The sequence below is a fragment of the Halichoerus grypus genome, chromosome 1 (genome assembly GCF_964656455.1).
Source record: "Halichoerus grypus chromosome 1, mHalGry1.hap1.1, whole genome shotgun sequence".
NCBI lineage: Eukaryota > Metazoa > Chordata > Mammalia > Carnivora > Phocidae > Halichoerus > Halichoerus grypus.
Window position 1 is genome coordinate 199097030 of NC_135712.1, and position 17940 is coordinate 199114969.

At 39.1% G+C, this 17940-nt stretch overlaps 1 protein-coding gene across 1 annotated transcript in view; it reads left to right on the top strand.

The window, feature by feature from the left end:
• PRKAR2A (protein kinase cAMP-dependent type II regulatory subunit alpha) overlaps nt 1-17940 on the top strand; it is a 117505-nt gene that overhangs the window by 78433 nt on the left and 21132 nt on the right. Inside the window, exons 3-7 of the mRNA XM_036079739.2 lie at nt 647-699; nt 3412-3495; nt 8045-8151; nt 9999-10152; nt 17777-17878. Of these exons, the coding sequence (XP_035935632.1) occupies nt 647-699; nt 3412-3495; nt 8045-8151; nt 9999-10152; nt 17777-17878 (500 nt within the window). The remainder of the gene's footprint in view (nt 1-646; nt 700-3411; nt 3496-8044; nt 8152-9998; nt 10153-17776; nt 17879-17940) is intronic.

The window sequence follows — 17940 nt, forward strand, 5'->3', positions numbered from 1 at the left end:
TAACATTCGTTCTTATTTTTAAGTCATACATATACAGAATGATGTTGAGCAATTTTAATTGATTCTTTTCATAATTATTCCATATCCATGTCCATGTGTTTATATTGCATATGTTGTACTCTCTGATTTTCCACCCCTGTTTAAAAAATATTCAGCAGAGGGGCGCCTGGGTGGCTCAGTCGTTAAGCATCTGCCTTCAGCTCAGGTCATGATCCCGGGGTCCTGGGATCGAGCCCCGCATCTCAGCAAGAAGCCTGCTTCTCCCTCTCCCACTCCCCCTGCTTGTGTTCCCTCTCTTGCTGTGTCTCTCTCTGTCAAATAAATTAAAAAATATATATATTCAGCAGAGACAGCACCTCCTTGCTTGTCCTTGCCACTACCGTGGGATTTACTCTATGATATATTTTACCAACTCTCTCCTTTTTGGGACTACCAATCCCTAGAAAGCTGGCATTTTAGCACCTAATAGCATTCCTGGCATGAATAGGTACTTAATCTATTTATTAATTGATGAAAGAGCTTTAAAAATCATTATAGCTTTAGAAAACAGTGAATAACAGGAAACTGTGTTCACTTCCTATTTTTCAGTAAAAGTACACATCTGTTTTATTCACTTTTCTCTTTATGTTTTTCTCTCCAAATTTAGTCTGTGCTGAGACCTATAACCCTGATGAGGAAGAGGAAGATACTGATCCAAGGGTAAGAACGGCTGCGAAGGCCTTAGGTAGAATTGCTTTATTCCCCACTCACTCCCCTCCTCTACATCATGCTGGTAATTAAAATAAATACAAATTAAAATCTCAACAAGGTGCTGTTTTCTTTTATCTACCAGATAAATATTAAGAAGAATGAAAGCAGGACTGGTTGAGGTTATGGTAAGATGGGGTGCCTAGCTGTAGCTGTCAAAGCCTTAAACATAGTCAAGCCAACTGACTCAGCAGTTACCTGACGGAGAATTCATCCCTAACAAGCAGCTGGATCCTGCCTGAGGATGTATAAACAGAGATCATTGCAGTGTTGTCATAGTAAAAAATGCGAACAATGCCCCCAAAATAGGGGATTACCAGGGGCTAAGTTATGGTACATTCAAATCAAGAGAATCTGCAGCCATTTTCTAAAATAAAAAATAATTTAAAAAAATATTTATCTGGGGCGTCTGGCTGACTTAGTTGGAAGAGCAAGTAACACTTAACCTTGGGGTCGTGAGTTCGAGCCCCCTGTTGGGTGTAGAGATTACTTTAAAAAGTAAATAAACTTTAAAATACACACACACAGACACACACACACATATCTTTATCCATCCGTCTAGTATTTATTAGTACAAAGAATTATTTCTGGAAGGATATATCCCAGATGTTAACAGTGGTTGTGGCAGGACTACGGTTCACTTTTGGTCTTTTCTTAAAAGCTCAGATTTTTTAAACTTTTGTACGGTTACCAAATTATTTTTATAAAAGCATATCTGAACCACCATTTTTAAAAGATTGATGTTGTAAAAGAAGCTTTAATGATCTTTCAAGTATGCCTTAAAATGAGCAGCCCATGAAAGATTTCTGAAGTATTCTAATAATAAAATGCTACCATTGTGTGAATATAATAGATATGTAAATTTAAAAAATTTATTCTGGATATTATAAAATTCCTGATGACTTTTAAAAGTTAAAAGCAATTAAGCAGTTTTTTGGGAGGGGCACCTGGGTGGCTCAGTCAGTTAAGCATCTGACTCTTGATTTCAGCTCAGGCCATGATCTCAGAGTCATGAGATGGAACCTTGCATCGGGCTCCGTGCTCAGTGTGGAGTCTCCTTGGGATTTTTTCTCTCCTCCTCCCTCTACCCCTTACCCCACCAAAAAAATTAAAGCAGTTTTTTACTAACTTTTTAGTATCACAAATTTAAATTTTACTTAATACTTTTGACATCTGTTATTTCTCATCAGATTAAGAAATGTACTTTTTTTTTAGTACTTAGGTCTCTGAATTATAACAGCAATACTAAGCACTAATTATTTTTTTAGTTCAATAAACACTTAATATCAGTAATAATAACAGTTTTTGAGCACCTACTAAATACCAGGTACTGTTTTAAATACTGCATGTATTAACTTACTTAATCCTTCTGACAACTCTAATTTAGTAGATTCCACCACCACTACTACTAAACTGATGTTTGGACTCCAGCATGTACAGCTGTTGTTTACTTGCCGTCTCCATTTAGATTTCAATAGGCAACTCACATTATTTCCCTTTAAACATTCTTCTCCACCCACAGTCTTCCCCAGCTCAGTTCATGGCAGCTCCATCCTTCCAAGGGCTCGGGTCCAAAACTTGAGGGTCACCCCTCAGCTCCTCTTATTTTTTTCACACCTACATTCAGTTTTCCAGCAAATCCGATGGGCTCGGTCTTCAAAACATATCCAGCACTCTACTACTTGTCAGCACCTCCATGGCTACCACCCCAGTCCTGACCACGACCATCTGGCACTGGAATAATCACAGTAGTTTTCTTGGCTTCTACTCTTGCCTCTCTCAAGGCTGTTCTTCACTCAGTAGCCAGTGTGAGCCTTTAAAAACATTTTTTATCTTTTTAATTCTTTTTAATTCCTCAGTCAGAGCCTTCAAATTGCCCCCATATGGCTAGGGAAAAGTTGTAGTTCTGTAGCCTACAATGCCGTCTGTGATTTGGGCATCACCCTCACCTAACCCCCCAATTTGGTCTCATCCTGATCTTTCACCCTTGCTCTGCATGAGTCACACCCATCTCCTGGTTCTTTCTCAGACATGCTCTTCACCTACCACAAGGCCTTCTTTTCACTTACTGTTCCCTCCGCTTGAGGTGCTCTTCCCATAGAGATGTCCACATGACTCACTCCCTCAGGTCATCCTCATTTCCTTGAGATCTTTACACAAATGTCACCTTCTCAATGAGGCCTCATCCGCCCACTCCACACACACACTTTTTTATTACCCTTCCCTACCTTAATTTTCTCCTTAGCCTTGTCACTCTCTAACATATTTTACAGATTTACTGGATGAGAGCAGGTGTTTTGACCTGTGCGTTTCCCGTGTCCCCAGAGGTAGAACAGTGCCTGGCACATAGTAGATGCTTAGTATCTGTTGAATGAACAAATCGATAGCCCTCTCTTTACGAATGAGGATGCTGAGGCTCCCGGGGGTAGCTGCCTTGCTGCCAGTCACACAGTCAGTTAGTGGCCCCAGGGTGAGTGCTCTGTCCCCATCACAGTGCCCCTCCATGGTCAGGGCACTGCTTGGTATTTGTATAGAACGAAAGTCAGAGTAAACATGCTCTTAATTGTCCCCATTTTTTAGGAGAAAGAAAGTTACCAATCTGTAAGTAAAGTCAAATTTTAAAATGGAATAAAAATATTTCCCTGCTTTCATTTGGATTGGCAGGTGATTCATCCTAAAACTGATCAACAGAGATGCAGACTTCAGGAAGCTTGCAAAGATATTCTCCTTTTCAAAAATCTTGATCAGGTAACATTGGTTTTAAAAATATTTTTGTCTTTCAGCTTTTCTCCTATTTGTCATTTAAACAGTTTTTGTCGTCTTAGCCTAAGCCATATAAGGCATAAAACTTTAGATTCATCTTACTTACAAATGTTTGCATTGTGTTGCCCATCATAACTCATAATGAGCTTTTCAGATGACTTCTAGTATTTCTCTGAATTGCTTTGGTACTTCCTCCAAGAAAATACCATTTGAGGACCATGCAATTCGGTCATGTTAAAAGGAAATGTTCAGGTTTGCATGACCGTGGCTTAGTTTGGAGGGTCTGAATTTATGCTGCAGAGTAATTTCTCCAAAGATGCAAGTTATGGAGTTCTCTTCTCTGGTAGCAGTTAACCCACTGGAGGTGTGTGACTTCTCAGGCCTTAGATGTGGGGCATCTCTTGTGATTACTTCTCAGCAAAGATCTCAGACATGGGGAGTGGTGTGTGTCAGCAGGGCTCTCGTATAGGATCTATGCTTGGACCTGTCCTCCCTCCCTTGGTGGAGATAGAGAGCAGGGGCTACCTCATGAGGACAGAGAATCTTCAAATTGCATTACTTCTCTTCTTTGAGAGCCACACGCTGAAGCTGCATAAGTGGCTGAGGTACTGGGCGGAGAATCCTAGAATGTGCGGAGACAAGAAGGATGGGATTAGAATTCCCCTACTACCCAGCTCCTGCAAATGAGTCTTTTAATGACATCCTCACAACCATCCCTGGTATCAATAAACCAGTCTGTTTGGTAGCTGTGTGGTTATAAGAATAGCCAGAACTTTAGTCAGTTTTATTAGTCTCAGGCTGACTAAAACAAGGACCATGACCTCAAGGAAAGGTTGGTTGTGAGGAATACTGGTCTGTGTCTCCTGTTTTCCCTGGAAGATCCATCTGTATCAATGGAAAGAAGACTTGCTTTTACCTACTGAACAAAACTCCTTGTAAATTTTATATCATCAGATGTTCTAAGGGCAGTTGCTATGTCAATCTAATATTCATAGTTTTCTTAGTATTGAAGAAAACCATTTTACCATTTTATTTATAACTAAAATGTCAGATGTAATGATTTTTTTTCTAACATTTTGTCGTGAAAATACTCAAATACAACAAAGTTGAAAGACTTCTATGGAACACACATTTATCCACTGCCTTGATTCTACGATTAACATTTTACTGTGCTTGCTATGTTATATGCCATCTACCCATCTTTCAGCAAAGGGGTCGGTAAATTTTTTCTTAAAGAACAAGGTAGTAAATATGTCTGTCACAACTACTCAACTCTGTTATTTAGCAGGAAAGCAGCCACAGACGATACATAAATGAAAGGGTGTGGCTGTGTTCCAGTAAAACATTATTTACAAAAACAGGCAGCTGTTTGTTGGCCCCTGCATTAACCCATCTTACCCAAAAAATTGGGTTCATTTCAGAGTAAGCTGCAGATACCATTATACCTTCCTTTAAATACTTTGGCACGCATATCCTGGAACTGTTTATCCTGTTTATAGTCTTTTGATATAAAGTTTGTATACAATGAAATGTCTAAATTTTAAGTGCGTTCACTGAGGTTTGAGAAATGTATACACTTGGGTAACGCAAACTCCCTAACAAGTTATGGAACATTGCTACCACCCCAGAAAATTCCCTCGTGCCCCCTTGTGATCAATTCTCGCCTCCTCTTAGAAGCAACTACTATTTTGATTTATTCTACAATAAATTAATTTTGCCTCTCCTAGGGTTTCATATAAATGGAATCACACAGTATGCACTCTTTTTTGTGAGACTTTCTTTCACTCAGCACAGTTTTTGAGGTTCATCCCTGTTGCATGTTATCATTCCTTTTCCTTTTTCACTTTTTATTTTGAATTCGTTTTAGACTGACAGGAAAGCTGCAAAAACAGTACAGAGTTCCCATATACCCTTCATCCAGCTTCCCCTAGTATTAACATCTTAACATAACCATAGGACAATGAGCAAAACCAGGCAATTAACATTGTTATACTACTATTAGTTAAACTACAAACCTTATTGGGATTTCACCCGTTTTCTCACTTCTATTTCCTTTTTTCTGGTTAAGGATCCAACCCAGAATCCCACATTGCATTTAGTTGTTCTTTCTCTTCAGTCTGTCGTGGTTTTCAGTCCTTTCTGGTCTTTCATAATCTTGACACCTTGAAGAGTACTGTTTTGTTATTTTATAGAATGTACCTCAGTTTGGATTTGTCTGATGTTTCTTCATGACTGGAATATGGATATACATACATTCTTGGCCTGACTGCTACAGAAATTATATTGTCTTTCTCAGAGCATCATATCAAGGGGCCTGTGATGTCAGGATGCCTTATTGCTGGTGATGTTAGTTCATTCCTTTTTGTTGCTGAGTAGTGTGCCATTATATGAAAATACTAGTTCGCTTATCCGTTTTTTTTCCTGTTGATGGATACCTGGTCTATTTCTTGTTTTTAGCTCTTACGAATAATGCTGTGGCATTTTGTACAAGTCTTTCTGTGAACTTTTTTTTTCCATTTCTCTTCAGTAAAATACCTGAGGGCTAAATTGCTGAGTCATAGGGTAGGTATATATTTGATTTTATAAAAATCTACCAGATCTTTTTCGAAGTGGTTGTGCCATTTTGCATTCCTTCAACAATATATGAGATTCCCAGTTGTTCCATATCCTTACCAACATTTGATATTGTCTGTCTTCTAAAATTTTAACCATTCTGGTGAGTGTATTTGTTTCAGTTTTTAAAAATTTATTTACACCTACGTTGGGTGTAAAGCTTACTTAAAAAAATAGAAATAAAAATACATGAATAAAATAAAAATTTATTTCCCAAATTTCTGGTTTTAAGTTTTCAAATTTACAAAATAGTCAAAAGAATAGTGCCATGAACACTCATGTACCCTTACCTAGACTGACCAGTTAACATTTTGTCACATTTACTTTCTTTTCTGTGTGTATGTACACACACATAAGTATATATGAACTGCTTTTTTCTTTTGTCCCGAGCCATTTATGAATATGTTTAAGACATCTTGATTCTTAGCCACTAAATACCTTAAGATGTATTTTGTAAGAATGAGGATATTCTACATTAGCACAAAACCATTATTAACAGTGATGCAATAATGTTATCTAACACCCACTCCATATTCAGATTTTCCCAGTAAAGTTCTCTACAGCTTTTTTGTTTTGTTTTTCATTCCTGAATTACATGTTGCCCTTGGTTGTCATGGAGTCATTTTAGTCATCTCCAGCCTGGAATCCTCCCCTTACACCTTATTCTGTATCTCATGACACTGATGTTTTTGAAGGGTCCAGACCAGAAGAAGAGTTACTCAGGACGAGAGGCTGCCAGTGGACAGCCCACAGGCCAGTTACAGCTAGTGTGTGGTTTGGTCTGTATTGTACATGAAAATTTGAATTGTTACCTGTATTTAAACGTGAGATTTCTGGCAACACTGGGCTCACATTCCATGTGAATGTGGAATGCACATGAATTAGCACTTCCTTTTTCATATTTGTCAGCTTGTACAGTATTCAACACACATGGAACTGTGGAATTAAAGAGATGCTTTTAGTGATACTCAGTTATTTTAGGTAGCAGAGTCACACTGACAGACACTAAGTCACATGGAATTATGCAACAATAAAATTTTTCCTTGCCACATCTTCAGTCCACATTCCTCCAAGGAGAAAGTCTTTCTTTGAGCTGAAGCTGGTATTTGTTAGTACCCCCTGACAGTCACTGATCTCCCTCCCTGACAGAGGGATGCTGGCCCTAGACTGAGACCACTGTTTTGTTAGAATTTAATAGCATTGTTTTGTTTTCACTATACTTACCAGTACAGTTAGATACCTTCTGGTTATAGCAGGTGATGATAAGTAAGTAATTGTATGTGTTGTATATAAATGTTTGAAGCAATAGTAGCTGTCCAATAATAGATGTCAATTTTTGAGTACCTGTTGTGTGATACTTTCCTTAGATTTTTTTTTTTTAGCCATGAAAATCAATGACATAGAAACTATTAAACCCTTTTTAAAATATGAATTAACTGAGGCTCAGAGAGGTTAAGTGATGTGCGTGGCTAGTCAGAGCAGTTGCTGTGCTGCTCTGTGAGGTAACGTCTAAGTCCATCCCAGCCATTTAGATTTGATGATCCTGTTAAGATCAACACCTGTAGGAAGCTGGCATCTCATGGCTTTACAGATGACAAGGCCCCTGACAGTCGTGTGGGTGTGACTGGGAGAATGGGCACCATGATTTAGATACCTCTTTTTGCATAAACTATGGGATTTTTTTTTTCTTAAGCGGTACTGCCTCAGAAAACTTGGCAACTGTGCTGTGTCCATGGAGGTACAAAGCTGAATGGTCAGAGGAAAACATTTGTTTCAGATAGCTTAAGGGTTTTGCTTGAATATGGAGAACAGTCTAATATATATACTTCCACTGTGTAGTCACAAAGTGAGATAAGCATAATCATTTTTTCCCCCAGCAAATGTAAAAGCCATCTTCTCTATTTGTGTGTATATTCTGCAGGAACAACTTTCTCAAGTCCTTGATGCCATGTTTGAAAGGACAGTCAAAGTTGATGAGCATGTCATTGACCAAGGAGATGATGGAGACAACTTTTATGTCATAGAACGGTAGGAGATGGAGCTTTGCGGAGGTGTGGCTACACTTAATGAGATTCACGATGCAGGGCATGTACTTTACCCTATGCTTTGTTCAGCCGAGAGAGGACTTAGGACCAGGTGTACAAGCTTCTTAAAGCTTGTCCCTCTCCTCACTCGTATGTGGAATTTAAGAAACAAAATAGAGGATCATGGGGAAAGAGAGGAAAAAATAAAACAAGACAAAATCAGAGAGGGAGACAAACCATAAGAGACTCTTAATCATAGGAAACAAACATGGTTGCTGGGTGAAGAGATGGGGTAACTGGGTGATGGATATTAAGGAGGGCATGTGAGGTAATGAGCACTGGGTATTAAATAAGACTGATGAATCACTGACCTCTACCTCTGAAACTAATAATACATTATATGTTAATTAATTGAATTTAAATAAAAATAAAAATTTTTTAAAAGGGGGAAAAAGAGTTGGGCACTTAACTGACTGAGCCACCCAGGCACCCCAAGAACTTCTCTTAATAAAAAGACATAAAAAAAAAAAAATCAAGAAAGGGAAAAAAAAGCTTGTCCCTCTCTGTCCGTAGCCTGCCCCCTCTATCTAGTGCTGCTGACCTGAGTCCTCAGTACAACCCAGTTGCCATTATCAATACAAAAAAGTCTCCTTTACAGTTAGGCAAGATGTGCAAGATGTGCTTCATAAACATGTTATTTGCCAGTGTTCAAGTGAGTTGATTTCATAAACCATTGTGCTCTATTGTCATCTGGATCTTTCGGTCCCAGCCTAATTTTACACATGAATACACTGCCTCAACTTCCATGTCCCTGGCCCCTTCTGGCTCTGTTCCAAGTGTAAGACATGTTGGGAGACATAAAATATGTGGGTTTGACCTGCTGGCCTTAGTGTGTCATAAGCTCTTGAGCCGTTAATATCATCTCGGTGGCTCCTTCTGACCCCCTCTCAGACCTGAAAGGAGCCACCTTCACCAGATTATCTCCTATAGAATGCCTAGAAATTGTGTCACTGGTAAAAGGGTCTCTTTAAGGAATTTGTTATATGTTGTTAATTATCTTGCAGAAACATTGATATATTTAAGTTTGCCTCAGTGATGTATTGAGAGTGCCTGTTTCTCTAAATGTTTGTCAGTTCTGAATATTATTCTTGAGCATTAATTACCAGTTAATAGGTAGAATATTGTACCTTTTGGTTTCTTTATTTTAATCAGTTCTATATCCTAGTTTTCAACAAACTACAAAAGAAGACCCATATAGTCATTTCAATCCCTTCAGGAAAAGCATTTGACAAAATTCAACACCTTTTCAATGCAAAAACTCTGAGCAAACTAGGAATAGATGTGGTTTTTCACCAATCAGATTAAAGGATTTTTTTTAAAAACCTGTGGCCAACATCATAATTAATGGTGAAAGATTGACTCTTTTCCCCTTAAGATCAAGAACAAGACAGGGGTATCTGCTCTCATTACTTCTATTCAGTATTATACTGTAGGTCCAGCCAATGCAATAAGGCAATGAAAAAAGAAGGAGAAGGAAAAGAGGGAGGAAGGAAGGGAGGGCATATAGATTAGAAAAAGAAAAAGTGAGACTGTCTTTGTTTGCTGATGACATGATCCTCCCTAGAAAATCCCAAGCTACAAAAAAGCTACTAGAACTGATAAGTGAGTTTAGCAAGGACACAGAATACAAAGTCAAAATGCAAAAATCTATTGTATTTCTGTATACTAGCAAAAATCTTTTGGAAATTGCCTGTTCTATATCATATGTACCTTGTATTTCTGTACCACCTGCCAGGTCTAAAATTTTTTATTAGAAGTAATAAATGAAATTATTTCTTGTTATACTTCCAGGGGAACTTATGATATTTTAGTAACAAAAGATAATCAAACTCGCTCTGTTGGTCAGTATGACAACCATGGCAGTTTTGGAGAACTCGCTCTGATGTACAACACCCCGAGAGCTGCTACCATTGTCGCCACTTCAGAAGGCTCCCTTTGGGGACTGGTGAGTTAGAGAAATGAGTCCCCTTGTGTGGCATAGTGTTAATTCCCCTTACTTCAGGGTTTTCTGTCCTTGGGCTCTTGGTTCATGCTATATTTTATAGCTAGTTCTCTGAAAGACATTATGAAACATCTTGTACCAATGTGTTTTTCCATTTCTCTAAAATGATTTGTCAACAAACCACTTACTCCAAATTGCAGGGGAAAGACTGAGTCTTATGACCTTATAGTCATGTCAGTTCTTATTATGCTTTCTGTTTATGTTTTTATCAGACAGGTAGAGACAAAGGGGATAGTTCTCTGTAAAAGAGGCAGCCTAGAAAAATAATTAGCATGGAAAGCTCTGCCAACAGTGTTTTCCATCTCTAGCTGTCCCAGAACTAAGTTTTTTTATGGACAGCCATCCACTTGTGCATTGGCCCATGCCAATATCCAGTAGGTTTAGATGACTAGAAAGGCTGATGGCCATATCCTGGGAAAGAACTTTCCTAGGGTGTCTGTGGCACAGCACTACTGTGATCCCTTTCCTCCAGTACCCATGGTCCACCTTGCTTCCTTCAGCATCAGGCCTTCAAAATCTATAACTGTCTTCCTTCTTAAACAAAGTAATTATCCTCTTGTACAAATTCCAAATTTCACTTGTAAGATACTGACATCTGTGATAATTTGTTTCCGTTTGCTTTATAAGCAGAATTTTTTTTTAAAGAATTTTCTTTTTTTTTTTTTTACATTATTTATTTATTTATTTGAGAGAGAGAGAATGAGAGAGAGAGCACGAGAGGGAAGAGGGTCAGACAGAGAAGCAGACTCCCTGCTCAGCAGGGAGCCTGATGTGGGACTCGATCCCAGGACTCCAGGATCATGACCTGAGCCGAAGGCAGTTGCTTAACCAACTGAGCCACCCAGGCGCCCTGCTTTATAAGCAGAATTAAATGTATACCATAGCATTATCAATATAGTTCCTCAAATGAAATCACAGTTTAAAGACATAATAGAGCACTTTCCTATGATATATTGATGTAGAACTAAGAATGTCTTGAGAAATGGGAGAGATGCCTTAAGAATAGATCACACACTTGGGGGAACCCTAGTGATTGAAAAACTCAAGGATAGGGGCGCCTGGGTGGCTCAGTTGGTTGAGTATCCGACTCTTGATTTCAGCTCAGGTCATGATCTCAGTGTTATGAGATCAGGCTCCACGCCTTGCTTAAGATTCTCTCTCTCCCTCTCCCTCTGCCCGCCCCCCCCCCCCCCGCTCGCATGCTCACTCACTTTCCATCTATCTCTCTGTCTCTTAAAAAAAAAATGAAAATAAAAACTCAAGGATAGATCATAGATCAATAAGTAATGGAGGAAAATAAACTCAGTTTTAAAATGTATTGATGCAGGGCACCTGGCTGGCTCAGTCAGTAGAGCATGTGACTCTTGATACCAAGGTTGTGAGTTTGAGCCCCACATTGGGCGTGGAGCCAACTTAAAAAAAATGTATTAATGACAACTACTGGTCCAGGTCAAGATGGAATAGCCCCATTCCTCACTAGTTTTCTCTCTTAAAACTGAGAAAGTCCAGATATCATACAACAAACAAACTTAGGAAGACCCTGGAAGATGGAAAGGAGAAGGTAGAATGGCTAGGGATCTTGGGACTTAAAGAAGGACTAGAGAGTGAGTCCCAGATGACGTTCAGGAAAAACCTACAACCTAGATCCACCAACTAAGTACATACAAAAACAACCCCAAGAAAACCCTGACACCTTTAGCTAAAGGACCAGGGAAAGGGCAGCCTAGCAGAACAGATAATATCACCCTATTCCAGCCAAATACCAAAGGAAAAACTGTTTCTTCCTCCCCATAGTGTCACTGGGGCTAGCAGCAAGCTGAACTTACAGCCTCACCCAGCAGCAAAGAGGCAAAATGAGGTGATATGTAGTGTCACTAATTGATTAGCACTCCACTTTCCCTGCCAGGGTTGTGTCAGTGGGGTCCACAGGGGAGCTGAACATTCACTCCAACATGTACATGCACACTATGCCTAATAGAGTGCCTGCAAAAGAAGAAGATTAAATTGGATACATAATTCACAACATAATAGCCCAAATGTCAGAGGGACAATAGAAAACCACTTGTTGGGGCGCCTGGGTGGCTTAGTCGGTTAGGTGTCTGCCTTTGGCTCAGGTCGTGATCCCGGGGTCCTGGGATTGAGCCCTGTATCAGGCTCCCTGCTCAGTGGGAGCCTACTTCTCGCTCTCCCTCTGCCCCTCCCCGCCCCTGCTCATGCTCTCTCTTGTTCACTCTCTCTCTCTCTCTCAAATAACTAAAATATTTTTTTAAAAAATCACTTGTTATACAAAGAACAAGGAAATTCTCAACCTGAGTGAGAAAAGACAATCAACAGATGCCAATACCAAGATGACACAGATATTGCAATTAACTGACAAGGGTTTAAAGCAGTTATCATATAATCAGTAACATAAGCCATCAACAAGCAATTATCGACACACTTGAAAAAAAATGAAGAAAAAAATAGAAGGTCTCAATGGAGAAATAGAAGACAGAAAGAAGATCCAAATGGGAAATTTTAGAACTGGAAAATATAATAACCAAAATAAAAACTCACTGGATGGGCTCAATCGCAGAATGAATATGAGAGAGGAAAAAGATCTGTGAACTTGAAGGTAGAACGATAGAAATTACCCACTCTGGACAACAGAAAGAAAACAGACTGAAATGAAGTGAACAGAGTGTGTGGGATAATAACAAAAGATAGAATATTTGTATCAATAGAATCCCAGAAGGAGAGGAGAAAGAGTATAGAACTAAAAGATTCTTCAAAGAAATAATAGTTGAAAACTTCCCAGATTTGGTGAAAGATAATAAACCTACAGATTGAAAAAGCTGAGTGAACCCCAAATTGTATAAACACAAAGAAATCTATGGCAAGACACATAACCAAACTTCAGAAAACTAGACATGAAAAATTTCTAAAGCTACTGGAGAGAAAAAAAATGCATTACCTATAAGGGAATGACAGTTTGAATGATACCAGCTTTCCTGGCCATGGAGTCCAGAACAAGTGGCACAGCATTTTTCAATGTTGGAAAAAAAACTATCAGCTCAGAATTCTATACCTAGTTAGAATATCCTGCAGGGATGAAGATATTTTCAGATCAAAGAAAACTAAGAGACATTTTTACCAGCAGGCCTACCTTAAAAAAAAATGGCAAAAGAAAGTTCTTCAAACAGAAAGTGTTAAAAAAAGGAAAATTGAAACATGAAGAATGAAGAAAGAACAACAGAAAAAGTAAACTATGGGGAGATACAAAAGACTATCCTCTTGAGTTTTCTCAATTGTGTTAGATGCTTAAAGCAAAATTATTGGGGTGCCTGGGTGACTCAGTCGTTAAGCGTCTGCCTTCGGCTCAGGTCATGATCTCAGGGTCCTGGGATCAAGCCCCACATCGGGCTCCCTGCTCAGTGGGAAGCCTGCTTCTCCCTCTCCCACTCCCCGTGCTTGTGTTCCCTCTCACTGTGTCTCTCTCTCTCAAATAAATAAATAAAATCTTAAAAAAAAATAAAGCAAAATTATTGTCTGATGTGGTTCTCAGTGTATATAGAGGAAATATTTAAGACAATTATAGTCTAAAGGAGGGAGTAAAGGGACCCAAATGGAAGTAAAGTTTCTACACTTTATTCCAACTACTAAAATGTTGACATCAGTAGATTGTGATAAGTTACATATATCAATATAACCTAGAACAACCATCAAAATAATCTGTACAAAGGGATGTATTCAAAAGCTCTATAAATCAAAATTCTAAAAAGTGTTCAGGTAAACCATAGGAATACAGGAAAATGAAATGGAGGAACAAAAAGCAGGAATAGCAGAAAACATACAGTAAAGTGGTAGACGTAGGTCCTAATATATGAATAATTACTGTAAATATAATGATCTAATTACACCAACTAAATGACAGAGACAAGTCACATGGATTTTTTTAGATGACCCAACTCTATCTGCACCAAACTCACTCAAACATAATGATATAGGTAGGTTGAAAGTAAAAATAAAGAATTATATATATACCATGCAAACATTAACCAGAAGAAAGCAAGAGTAATTATATTAATATCAGATAAGATAGACTTCATAGCAAAGAAAGTTACTAGGGACAAAGAGGAACATTGCATAATATAATCTACCAAGAACACACATAGCAGCCCTAAATATGTATACAGCAAACAACAGAGCTTCAAAATATGTGAAGCAAAAACTGATAGAACTGAAAGAAGAAATAGACAAATCCACAGTTATAGTTGCAGACTTTAACACTCCTCTCTCAAGAGTTGGTGGAACAATTAGACAGAAAATCAGGAAGGATATAGAAGAACTTAACCACACCATCAGCCAAAAAGATCTAATTGAAATTTATAGAACACTCCATACAACAACAGTAGAGTCCCCATTCTTTTCAAGCCCATGGAACATTCACCAAGATAGACCATATCCTGGCATATAAAATAAAGCTTAACAAATTTAAAAGAATTGAAATCAGACCGTGTATTCTCTAACCGTAATGGAATAAATCCAGAAATCCGTAACAGAGAGGTAACAGGAAAATCTCCAAACACTTGGAAATTAAATAGCACATTCCTAAAGAATTTCTAAGTCAAAGTCACAATAGAATTTTTTTTAACAAATTGAACTGTAAAACCACCTGCCTCGTGGTTGGGGTATAAGAAATAGACAGACATAAGAGAGGCAGCTCCCTTGGGGCCTGAAAAAAGGGAGCGGCTTACAGAATGGGACACCTGCTCTCCATGGTTGTGGTGCTGCTTATCACCATTCTTTTCCTGAAGCTCCCTCTCCCGAGATCCCTGCCTTGTCTTTCTGCTTCCTAGCCTGATCTTTTGCAATCTTTTCTTCCTTTCCCTGCTGTCTTAAGCATCCTATCAAGATGCCCTTCTGGCCTCTGCTTTTCTCCTGCTTTGTTCATGTGCTTTAGTACTGCCTCCAAGAAAGTGACTCCAAGAGGCTCCTCCACAGCCTGACTTCTTGTACCTTCCAAGGCCTTGGAAATGCCTTCTGAGGCCAAAGCAGGGAAGACTTGGTGTTGTCACTTGAGTTCTCAAATTGGATCCTACATTCCTTCTCTTACTGGGGGCAGCCGCCACCATGACTGCTAACACTCAGTCTCTGCTCCCGTTCTCTCTTGCAAAAGTGAAAGTCAATAGAAACTTTCTTAGGAAATGCAATCACAGGAAAGCGTAGTGTTCCTTTTCTCTTTTGAACCTCAGGCTGTATGCTTGACTCCGAACACTTGCTGCCTGAAGGAGCCACTATTTCACAGTGGGAGTTTCCTCTTCACAGCTCCATTGGAAGCTCCCTAAAAGCTGGGTTAAGGCCCGCTGCTTTTGCATGCCCTCCACAGCCATAGGGGCTGGCCTTGCTCAGCGTGAGAGCTCTGGGAAGGGTAGAAGTCTGCATAGAAAGGGTTGGAACATTAATAAATCCATCACTTTGGGAGATACCAGTTGTTTTCTCTTCAGCTAGAAATAGTTTGCTATTGCAATTGTAGCAATCTTTGTGACATTATAGAGGGATTTTTAGAATATTTTTTGATAATGCGTACTCAAATAGAAGGAAGAGAACTTTATAATTCCCATTTTCTCACTTTGGATTGTCCTCTTTCTATAGCATTCATGCCTAGATTGGCCCAGAAAACATGTAGAAATTGAATTCTAAAGATAATGGGATAATATTCCAAAGTATAACAGGAACATTTTAAATGATACATCTCTAACCTTGGACTTTAAAAAAGTAGTGGCAAATCATGCAGCCCATTAGAGCAATCACAGATCGAATGGCTCTTTTCAAGCAGACAGATGGAGAAGAAATGGAGCAGAATCTGGCTCTGTGCTAAGAGCAGATGATTTCTACGGCAGTTCAGGGGGAGGGTTGGAGTCTGCTGTAGCTCATACTAGGAGTATAGGGTGTAGTAAGTGACTTCTCTAGTAAGGCAGATAAAACATGGTATGGGATAGGGGCTGGGAATTCTGTAGCTAATGGAATATGAGCCAGTGAAACCCATTTGGACATCTCAACTCAGTTGTCTTCTATGGGATTTCTCTACTCCACTACCACAATAGCAAACTTACAGCTAAACATGTCCTTATCTTGCTATGTTTCATTCTGCCAGCCTTCAGGATTTCATTATGTGCTTTCAAAGGAAAAGAAAAAAAACACCTTTCCATCCCTGACAGCCTGAGGTGGACAAAAGGTGCAATTAACTTAGCTACAAGAAACCTAAAACTAAGCAATTAACATTCTCCTGGCTGTGTGTGTCCTTCCCCACACATATATACACATATCTGAGAGGGGCCTGACTGTAGCTCTGGTTAGCTGTCTCCTGATCTGAATCCATGACTTGCTGGGGCCAAGGGACTTTTCACATTCCTGCCTTCCATCTTGAGCTTCCTCCCCTCTCTTTCCATTAATTTAAATCCTCCCCCTCCCTTAGGTACCCCCAAATTTATATATTTTTAAGTTATATTAAATTTTAAATATTTAAATATTTATATATATAATACTTATATTACTTATATATATTATACATACATATATTTATGTATTTGTTTTTTAAGTAGGCTCCACACCCAGTGTGGAGCGCAACATGGGGCTTGAGCTCATGACCCTGAGATCAAGACCTGAGCTGAGATCACGCTCCACGGGAAGCCTGCTTCTCCCTCTCCTACTCCCCCTGCTTGTGTTCCCTCTCTCGCTGTGTCTCGCTCTGTCAAATATGTAAATAAGATCTTAAAAAAAAAAAAAAGAGTTGGACACTTAATCAACTGAGCCACCCAGGCACCCCACCAAAAAATTTTTTTTTAAGATTTTATTTATTTATTTGACAGAGAGACAGAGCACAAGCAGGGGAAGTGGCAGAGGGAGAGGGAGAAGCAGACTCCCGCTGAGCAGGGATCCCGATGCGGGCCTCAATCCCAGGACCCTGGGAGCATGACCTAAGCCGAAGGCAGATGCTTAACCGAGTGAGCCACCCAGGCGCCCCCAAAATTTGTATTTTTGCAACAAAAATATCCTTGATCACTCCAGCTTACTATGATCTCTCTCTCTCCCTCCTCAGAATTCTTGTGGCACTTACTCTTCTTGTCTTTATCGTTCACCTAGCACATTTCATATGCTGTCTTGAACTGTAGATTTTTTATTCCCGTATATTTTGTATTGTCTCCCCATTGAGACTATAAAGTCCTTCAGGGCAAGAGCCCTCTGATTATTTTATCTCTTTTTCTCAAATGTGCATCTTTTCACATTGAACAGTGACTGTGAGCTCGCAAGTGTTTGATTGGGAGTTTTGTATTTTGTATTCTGTTTATGACCCCTAGGTGGCACTCATGGAGTATAGATAGCAAGCAATTACACGGGGGACATCTGTCTGACACAGGTTACCAATCTTTCTCTTCCAGTGGTGACTCAGATTAAAATGTCATTAAACACTCAGTTGGCCCAGTACATTCCATAGTCCTCTAATTTTTGCTGTCATCCAGTTAATTAAATCATTTGTGTTCTCTTACAGAGGCATTTACCAGAATTTTCATGTTCTTTCTTGTAGGACCGTGTGACTTTTAGAAGAATCATAGTGAAAAACAATGCAAAAAAGAGAAGGATGTTTGAATCATTTATTGAATCTGTGCCCCTCCTTAAATCACTAGAGGTAAAGTGTATTTGAATAAGAGTCTGTTTATGGAGATTTAATATTTCAAAGTAATCTATTAA